The sequence below is a fragment of the Nematolebias whitei genome, chromosome 3, assembly GCF_014905685.2.
Source record: "Nematolebias whitei isolate Nwh7 chromosome 3, NemWhi1, whole genome shotgun sequence".
Taxonomy (NCBI): Eukaryota; Metazoa; Chordata; class Actinopteri; order Cyprinodontiformes; family Rivulidae; genus Nematolebias; species Nematolebias whitei.
Window position 1 is genome coordinate 29312162 of NC_056500.1, and position 10588 is coordinate 29322749.

At 40.1% G+C, this 10588-nt stretch overlaps 1 protein-coding gene across 1 annotated transcript in view; it reads left to right on the forward strand.

Moving 5' to 3' along the window:
* Positions 1–5554: 5554 nt before the first annotated feature.
* celf5a (cugbp, Elav-like family member 5a) overlaps positions 5555–10588 on the forward strand; it is a gene marked incomplete in the record, with an annotated part of 272946 nt that continues 267912 nt past the window's right edge. Inside the window, 1 exon segment of the mRNA XM_037698180.1 lies at positions 5555–5943. Coding sequence (XP_037554108.1) covers positions 5592–5943 — 352 coding nt within the window.

Here is a 10588-nt window from a genome sequence, read left to right on the forward strand (position 1 = left end):
CTTTATAGATTTCTTGTCTTTGCCTTCAGCTTGTTGAAACACTAATGGCTTTGGTCAATAATATTAAAAGAAAGAAAAAAAATCAGGAACTGTAAGTTCTCAATACCCCTCTACGTTGGCATCCCTCAAAATAGCCACTGAACCTCCCTGAGTAGCCTGACAGCTCACTTCTCCAATTCAATATGAGCTGCAATACACCCATTCCTTTATATTTAACTACAAATGTAAGTGCGCCAACATGCTGAGCCATCCGCCGATCGCTTCGACTCGAGTCCCTGCCATTTCCCATTCAGATGGTCTGCCACATTCAGCGAGAACCCTACCTCTTTTTATTCAATACGTTTCTAGCAGAATGGACAGAGCACAGAATAACACCAAAAACAAACAGCACTTTCATGCTGCTGGACCTTAGAGGGTGCTCTGGAGCCTGCTGCTGCTCCTTCAAAGGAATTAAAGTCCACACACAAAAGAATATGTTTACCATAAAAATATGCATTGTGTCTGTACTGTAGCCACCTACTGTTTAATTGACCGGCACTGTCAATGTGCACTCCTGCCCCCTCCTTCTGCGATTATTGTGCTTGAGAAAAGAAATGGTATGGACAGAGTTCAATAGATCTATTTGTCCCCACCTAATAAAAGAGCCGTTTCATAAATGTAGTTCATAGTTTGCTCTCTTTGGGTCGAGGGTGAGTTTCTGCCTCAAGTGGAGGAGTTCAAGTATCTCGGGGTTTTGCTCATGAGTGAGGGACGAATGGAGTGTGAGAATGACAGACGGAGTGGTGTAACGTCTGCAGTATCGTGGACTCTGTACCGGTCCGTTGTGGTGAAGAGAGAGCTGAGCTGTAAGGCAAAGCTCTCTGTTTACCGGTTGGTCTACGTTCCTACCCTCACCTATGGTCATGAGCTCTGGGTAGTGACTGAAAGAATGAGATTGTGGATGCAGGCGGTTGAAAAGAGTTTTCTCCACAGGGTAGCTGGACTCTCTCAGAGATAGGGTGAGAAGTTCAGTTATCCAGGAGAGACTTGGAGTACAACCGCTGCTCCTCTACATCGAAAGGAGCCAGTTGAGGTGGTTCATGCATCTGGTAAGGATGCTTCCTGGGTGCCTTCCTGGGGAGGTGCATTGGGCATGTCCGACTGGAAGGAGCCCCCGGGGAAGACCCAGGACACGCTGGAGAGACCATGTCTCTCGGTTGGCCTGGGAACTCCTTGGGGTCCTTCCAGAAGAGCTGGAAGAGGTGGCTGTGGAAAGAGATGTCTGGGTCTCCCTGCTCTGCTGCCCTCGTGACTCGACTTCAGAATAAGCAGAAGATAATGGATGGATAGTTCATAGTTATTTTTTTTTTGTTTTTTTTAACTCGCCAAAGTTGTTGACCAGTCCGTTTCTACCACTCACAGGGCCAGTTGGAAGTGATGCTGTCCTTTCTCCTTCGATGTCCCGTGGCAGACCTGGAGCAGCGCAGGCAGCTGAAGGCAGTTCATTCACACGCAGTTATTGGGAAGAGAATGTTCTGAGGAGGGCACCCCTGTGGTGCTCTTCCCTCACGGTGAGAGAAGCAGCAGCAGGCAACAGTATTGATTCACCTCGCAACCCTGATCCTGCTGTCACAGACAGTATATCACTTCATTTAATCCACTGTTAAATAGGCTGTAATTAGAAATCTGTCCGCCAGATGTGTTTTATTTAAAGGGTGCTTTGTGGTGGAGCTGGAAATGTGCCTGGACTGTACCGCTTTAATGCTCCTGGAGCAGTTCTTTTCCCAGTTATTTATTTATTTATTTCTCCCACAAAGTATTTTAGTCGGCATGCTATTGACAGTGTCTGCACAGAGAAGGCAAATGATGCAAATAAAGCTCTCTTGGGGAATTAACCTGCACGTTGCTTGAAAAATATTTACAGTATAGGTCTGTTAATCGCGGTTAATGTTTGTTGGTCCCTTGACAAGTTGATGAATGACAGGACTTTTTATAATAAGCGTTTTCTAATGTCAGAGCAGGGAAGTAACAGAATTGGATCAAATCCCAAAGTTCGGCTAAATTGTCCCGAAGTGGCACCAGGTGAATAATAGAGAACTGTAGTTTGAAAGTGATTGGATATATTATGACAGTATTATTATATGATAAAGTTTTTATATGTGACAAAACTTTAAAATACTGACAGTTTCCAGAAACATTAGGAGAAAAGAATATGATTCCTAATTATTTTTAATATAACAGTCAGATAAATGTAAAACTTGTTTTTTTTAATCATAAATCTTTTTTCCTTATTACTTTTTCTTTGTTGTTGAATTGGCAAATACACTTTAAAAGAGAAATAACTTTAAACACAATCCGGACTGTAACCACAAGTGATGAAAAACAATTTTGAATTTTCTTAAAAGTGGCAACATTTGCTCTCAGTTTTGTGCGAGAATATCTGCAGCCAAACATTTGCAGTTGTTAATCTTCATCTCTGAATACAAGATCAAGGTTTTTTTTTTTTTTTTTTAGCTCATTCATCCTCAGCTTCAATTAAGTTTCCCATATATCGGTCCAAGAGCAAGACTCCAAAGTTCATGCAATCCAGGTATAAATCCAACAATGTTCAGTCAGTTCATCTGGTTTATTTTGTTGCTGAGAGGTTTCATTGCCCCCCCCCCCCCCCCCACACACACACACTTTTTTTTAAAAGGACTTCTTTAGTATGAGGAGCTACCAAATCAAACTGAATCCCACAAACAGCTCACTCCCAGAGTGTGTGTGTGTGTGTGTGTGTGTGTGTGTGTGGGGGGGGGGGACTCTTTCAAACTTTAAACCTAAAACAAAGGTTCTTGTTTTTAGTTTTGTCCCTGTTTTTACAATCTGATCACTGAAGTTTTTGTTGAATGTTTGTTGAACAAACAGGTCAATGACATCATTACCCTTAATGTCTTAGACCTTCTGTCTTTTGCATTTGATGCATTTGATCTTTGTAAACATGGATGCTGATCTTGTCTCCTCTCTTCTTTCTTTTATTTTGCTCGCTGTATAAACTAATATTTTCATCTAATAACCTTCACAGTAAATTTTGCAGTGTTAAATCAACACTAAAAGAGTCAAATTTGACACTGTTTCAGAGTGTATTTGGTCCCACTCAGAATTGGTGTTAAATTTACTCTTTCATAAAAGTTGAAATTCCGGTGTTAAATTCACTCAAGACCAAAAGTTTCTACAATTTTTTTTTTATTATGTCCAGAGGACCAGATTTAACTTTTTTAGACTACACTAAAATTATTTTTCCTGAAAAGACTGAGATAACTGTACAAGTTATAATTATATTGACAGATATGCATGCAATATAATTAAGTTAAAATTACACATTCTTAATTTATTACTAAGTCAACTTTCCTCTGCTCGGTCGAGGAGAAAATGGAGCGGGCAGAAATTCAGATTATTTGAAATCGGTGGGAGGAGCTTTCCAGAGTATTCTCAACACCTGCTACTTTGACACCATGATTTGTCACAACTCACAACCGTGTTTTATAAACTCAGATAGAGTCATTGCACGTTGACTCTGTTATTTTAACACTGCTGATTTTGCTGTGTTCAAAGAAAACCTACATTGTCCAGCATGCAACTTCTGCAATTAACAGTAATACAAGAACCTCTTTCCTACACCGGATCATGATTTAAGGAGAAAATGGGGAGGAGATAAATAGAATCCATCCTTCCATTATCTTTACCCGCTTCTTCCTTTTCGAGTTGCAGGGGTCACTGGTGCTCATATCCAGCTATCACTGTGTGAGAGGCCGGGGACACCCTGGACACGTCTCCAGTCCATCACAGGGACACATAGAGACAAACAACCATTCACTCTCTCACTCACACCTAGAGACAATTTAGAGTTACCAATCAGTCTAACATGCATGTTTTTGGTCTGTGGGAGGAAACCGGAGTACCCAGAGAAAACCCACAAATGCATGGAGAGAACATATAAACCCCACCCAGAAAGGTCCCCGGCCAGGATTTGGACCAGCAACCTTCTCGCTGAGCGTCAACAGCTCTACCAACTGAGCCACTTTGCTCAGCTGTTTATAGGATCTAGTTTGTAAAATAAATGTTGGCTCCTTTATTTTTTCAAGTATGCAACTTATTTAATAAAATCATTTTGAGTGTAAAGATTTGTAGAGAGTCAGTTCTTGCTGGTTTTTGCATTATTTGTGAAATACTGCAATAAGTAAGGTTTTTTTCGGCTGCTCCCTTCTTCAGGGGGTGCCACTGTGAAAGAGTTGTCAATAGTTTTATGCTGGATGCCCTTTTTGATGCAACCTGGGCTTGAACTACAACCTCAGGATTTGCAAGCCCGCAACACTGACCACCTAGCTACCACAGCCAATAATTGTAAAATATTGCAGTGATTGTTTAAATTAAACCGTCTGTTGACAATTTTTTTATTTTATTTAACCAAAATGTGTCTGCTGAGAAGTGGGGTTTCATTATTTTTTAACCTTTTCCACACCCCTCATTAACATGATTATTTAAGTTTAAGAGTTGAAAGGACAATACATCCTCTCATCCTTTGGACTGATTTCTTTCTCAATTAAATGTACACATTATTGTCAACAGTCCACACCTGATTTGCAGTGACATCTTCCTTGCCTGAAACCCATCCTTCTTTTTGCCAGTCTTTGGTTTCACATAAGCACTGAGAAACTATAATGGGAGACTTGCACTGGTGACGTTATGGGCCAAACCTGTGCTTTTCCTCCCAGTTAAAGCTCCTGTTGTGGAATTTATTCTGCTGTGTTGCTGTCAAAGTGAAGCAATAGTTCACAAGTGCTACAAAAATGAATTCACAAGTAGTTAAATATGAAGGTAATCAGTTGTAGATGTACAGGCAGTGGTGTAGTCTACATTTTTGAAGTGGGTATACTGTGCTCAGAAACCAAAGTACACAATGTAATTGTCAATTTATTTAGATTTTTAAGCATATTGAACATTTCCAAATTTCTCTGATGCTTATATTTGAATAAATGAACAACAGCCTTTAACAGTTGGCTTTGTATTAAAAAACATGTTATAGAATGAAGAAAACAGTATCAAAGCAAAGTGCTGCATACCATAGGAAGCATTCAACTTCCATTTAACATATCTATGGCACGTGTCTAATGATATGTCATGTGTCATTGGGCACTTTTAAATGAGTATACAGAAACTCTTAAGCTTTTCTATACTCCATATACTCTATCACGTAGACTACGCCACTGCATCCAGGGGTTACTTCCTGCAGGTTTCCTTACAACCCCAGCAGCTCGTGAGATAGGTTGCTAACACACAGACAAACGAACACGCACACGCAACACGTGCAAAAACACAACGAGCGTGAGTTGGCCTCAAGCTTTTATTCCAAGTTGATGTTGCAGCTGAAGACCACTGGGTGTCGCTCCAGAGCGTCTGATAACGCATCAGTGCGCCCCCCCTTTACTGTGCGTGCGGGTGCGTTGTGTGTCGGATAGAAAGTCAGCCTGGTTTCCAGCTGAGTGCTTGCTCTCTCACAGCGAGTGAGCGCGCGCGTGTGTGTGTACGTGTGTGTGTGTTGTCATTATTATCCACTCTGCTCCCAGCTCAGAATGGCCAGATTCACTCAGACTGAAACAAGAAGGCAGCACCATCCACAGCAGCCCGCTCACTCCAGCCTGGTTTTCACCGGACCGGGGGCACCACCGACCCACCAACCATTCCTACTCCTCCCACACCAGCACCAGTACCCCCAGATCACACACCCGAAACCCATGAACGGCTCAGAACCCATTTGCATTCATCCGGAGAGCGGCAACATGAAAGACCAAGATGCCATTAAGCTGTTTATCGGGCAGATTCCGCGGAACCTGGAGGAGAAAGACCTGAAACCCTTGTTTGAACAGTTTGGGAAAATCCACGAACTGACAGTTCTCAAGGACCGCTACACCGGCATGCACAAAGGTAACGTGTCGTCCCCCCGGGGGCCGCAGGGAGCAGGAGCGCACATTTACAACAGAAATGTCACTTTTCATTTTATCACTATATTTGGTCTGCGTTTTATTTTTTGTATTTATTTATTTATTTTTTTTAACCATCACTCATTATTTTAATTGGATAAAATAGACTTTTGTTAAACCACAAAGGCAAACAAGCAATAATGAAATCACACATGTTCATTCCCATCCAGAAAATAATTGAGATCATTTCTAAAGAAGTGGGGCAGAGGCGCTCGGAGGATTTTAAGCAGCCTTTATATATTTTTCCTTTGTTTGTTTTGTTATTCATTTATATATATATCTATTAAAAAAGAAAAAAAGAAAAAAAAAGCTTTATTGATAACGCGCGGCAGCTTGAATCTGCTCCTGCCGATGCGTGTCCCTGAAAGAGCGCGCGAGCTGTCACGAGATGACGGAGGGAGACGGTGATGCTGCGTTACCTGCTGCTGAACTGGAAGGATGAGCACATCCACTCAGCTTTCTGGATATATTTAGGCTACAGTGACAACTTCAAAATGCAGGCTGAGGAAAGTTTGTTATAGCAAACAATACACGATGTTCAGATTGAAAACCAGTTCACAGAGTCTCCCCCCCCCCCCCCCCTTTCCCCCAATCCCACGCTCAGTAGACGTCATCATCATCATCATCATCATCCATCAATAGTCTCAGACATTTTAAACATTATTATTTGCATCCACGCAGGTTCTACAAAAAGCACACATCAGTCAGCATTTTATATTAAAGTACAATTTTAACCCCCATGTGCTCTAAATGTTTGATTTGAGCAACTGTTTTGGATGAATGAGTTTTAATCTCTGATTTTCTAGATCACAGATCATAAATATGGAGAAGACTTTAAAAAAAAAAATTTTTAATTATGGCTTTGAAATTTTTAGTCCCTTATTGGACCTTCTTACCACATGGATTGTTTGTACAGTTGTTGCTGTGACATTTAGATATGACACATGACTGTAATAGGAATGCCATTTGGAAACATGTTGCATGCTGAACACTAAGTATCATTTCAGTGATATGAAGAGAAATGTTCATTACAGCCACAAAACAATCATACTGAGTGCCTTTTATAGTTGCAAAGCTTTTCTTTTATAACGGTCTGGATATTATTGTTCTTATTTGCTTATTTTGTTTTGAAAGGTTGAAACTTGGGAAACCAGTTGATGCAGTTTAACCTTTATTTAGCAACATGGGGTTTGGGGTATTTTGTGCATTTACAATCATTGCCTAAAGTTGCACCATGGTTGCACTATTTGAGTGAGTATATTTTGTTAAAAAACAAAAATTTGTGGCTCCTATAGTCATATATCTAGAAATATATTTACTCCACATGCATACATGAAATGTTTGTTAAGGGTTTATGCAGTTTAAGTGAAATAAGTTCCTATAACAATCTCAGTGGCTCAGTGTTGTCACATTTCAGTTTATTGTCACCAGCTTGCTCAGTTGTTTCTCTGAAAAAAAGTTTTCTCTCTGCTTCTGTTCTATTTTTCTTCTTCTTCTATACGTTCATGCCCCTATAGGGTAGTAGACGTGTAGTTTTGAGTTCTGTGGTGTTACACATGCGTGCTCGCCCTCAGTGAGAATCATATGATCTTATTCGTGCCCACTGGGCGTCAGTTAACTCAAAACACAAATAAAAAAATACTGTCTCTTAAAGAAGAGTTCAAAAATGGTAAGAAAAACAGTCTGTGTTTTCATCTATTCACAGATTAAATTGATACAAGAGGGTTTAATCTTGGTTGTACAGAAAACAAATGTTTGAATGCAGAAGGATGGGGTCATTACTCTGATCTTTGGGCAAACTTCTATTAAAACACTTGATGTTTTGAACCACTCCGGCTGTGGCTGCCTGGGAGGAGTCGACTGGGGAGAGAGCAGCCCCCAGAAACCATCTTATCACCAGCAAACTGGTTGGTCCACTATGGGAATGTGCTGCTTGTGGGAGTGATGTTTTTTTGTGGCTCCTCAGATTGATGAAGTCCTTTGGATGAAGGATGAAACATCTCATAAAAAAAAAAAAAAACTGTCCAGATGACCTGACTGAATATTATTGGATTTTTTTGACCTGGATTATTAAGCATGAACCTTGCTATTTATTAAAAACCTTTTTTTCTCTATACACCCTCCTCAAATTGAATGTGTATCCTCATCAGAAACAGCCAATTAGTTGAGAATAAGTAGAGTTCAGTCAAATTAAATATCCTAGACTGAACTAAAGCCTGACTGCACAATTAACAAAACACAACCAAATGCTCACATGTCCACGATCTTTTATATTTAATCATGCTATTTAACAAAATGGGATTATGGAAAGACTGGGACAGCTCCATCCAAGAGGCACATTTACGCTGACGAACGCTCAGATGGACCGTGACAATTCATACACACCGCTTTGCGCACGCTGTCGTTTTATTTTTCATTTCGTCCACACTGTTCTCTGTGCATTTCATATTTTCCTGTTCTCTTATGCAACCATTTCCCCCCTTGGTAATCCACGAGGGAAAACATGGAATTAGTTTGTAAAGCGTGATAATAATGCATGGCCATAATAACTTGACTCGAGAGGATTAGCAAGCGCACATTGTCTGAAGCAGCAGTCTCTCTGGTGATCAGTTGGTTGCCTCCCTAAACAGTGGCTGCCTCTCCCAATTAAAAATTCAGTCAAGTCTGCCTCTTCAAATTATTAATTCTGCCCACGCTGTCGATGGCCTTCCAATTGTTGTCGCCCGACTGGTATTAATAGGTAAAGGATTTCCTGATGTTGAATTTATCATGACTGTGGAAACTTCTCCCTCTGGTTCTAATTAGCGCATGTGCAAAAACACCTTTAGACATGCATACATGTAGAACAAAGACTCTTTTAGTGTGTCTTTTCTATTGAATCTGTTCTGCTTATTTTACTAAATTACCATTTCTGCCCTGAAAAAGTGCAGACATGTATGGAAAGCCTCTGGACAGATTATACCCTGTGAGTTTCCCTCTTGCAGTTAAATAACGTGCAGTCAAATCAGAGAGAGCATCCGTGATTCATCTCAGAAGACAGACAGGCAAACAGTCCCAATGCTGCTCCAATCTTCTGGCTAAAGCAACCCTGATATCAATATTAAGCGTGTGTTGGCTATCATTCTGTTAATGCATTTAAAAATGGAGATACAGACCACAGCCAAGCAGAAGCACATAAAATATTCTGATAAAATATTTAGTGAAGTTTTAGGGTTTTTTTCTCTTCCTCTCTGAGCTAGTCTGCTGGATAGAATTTGTCCCTGAGTTTTCCTCCCACTGAAGCTGAGCCAAAGGAAGAAAATACAGAAAACATGACACAACGTATGCACAAAAATGCAAATAATATGGGATTTGGGGGTTGCAGGTTTTTCAAATCAAGTTATAATGTAAAGGTTATGACATTAACTTTTGGGGAAAACATGCTTTCAAAAAAATACATTCTTTAATTATAAGTGTGAATCCATTTACATTTCCCCATATCGTGTGTGCCTTATGGTATGTCAAAGATCATGGCACTGCTGTAGGACAGCCTTCCCCCTGAGGAAACAGATGGGCTAAACTCAAAGATCATAGACAAAGCTGCAGATGTGGTGTGGCTAGTATACACAAGATGCTCTGTTAATATTCTACATTTAATTATGGAGTGTGTCCCTTGCTATAGCTGAGGGAGATGTTTCATCTGTGAAGGGGATGAGAACTTTTATGAGTTAGATTGAAAGAAGCTGGATGACCTTAAACAAATATTTGAACAATAATACGATTATGTCATAAATTAACATTGGAAGTTCTTTTCAACTTGTATGATGTAAATTTAAACCATGTTTAACTGACAATTTCTACGTATATGTGAAAATAGCAGTCGTATATTTAATAAGTGCACAGATTGGTCCCTACCTCCTCACAGTTAGCTCTCAGAAGCTCACAGTTTCTGTGAAAAGAACTGTGAGATGACACAAGTCATGAAACATTATTACTTAACATATATTAATATAATAAATTCATTAGATATTAATATGCATTAACCACTCGTTGCCATCAGGTTATCATCAGATATCTACATATTAGTAGTCAATTATTTTATATTGTTTTTATATGTTGGGCGTACATGTCCTTTACGATTCTCCAGGGTATGCTGCAGCACCCTGCACACCCCTAGTCCATTTACCACAGCTTTGCAGTGGTGGCCAGAGAAAATCCTGGGGTGCCACACCAAAACTAAAAACTGTAAAATAATCTCAGGAATTTTATTACGCTCTTGTTGTAAAATGCCAATTGAAAACCTTGACGGCATGAGAGTTGCTAATGGATGTACCTCCGTTTCTTATATTAAAGGCAATATTACTGATTGTGTGATGTGCAGGGACCAGAACAGATAACATTTGGAGTTCCACAACAGTCCAGTTCTGAGGTGTTCTGTATCTTTGAGGACACAGTGTCATGAATTGTCCTTAAGCTGCGATTTTGTTCCATTTTTCTAAAAATATGCAAATGTGCATTTTAAGTTTGAAGGGGTACATTGTACAAAAATCCATCCATCCATCCATCCATCCATCCATCCATCCATCCATCCATCCATCCATCCATCCATC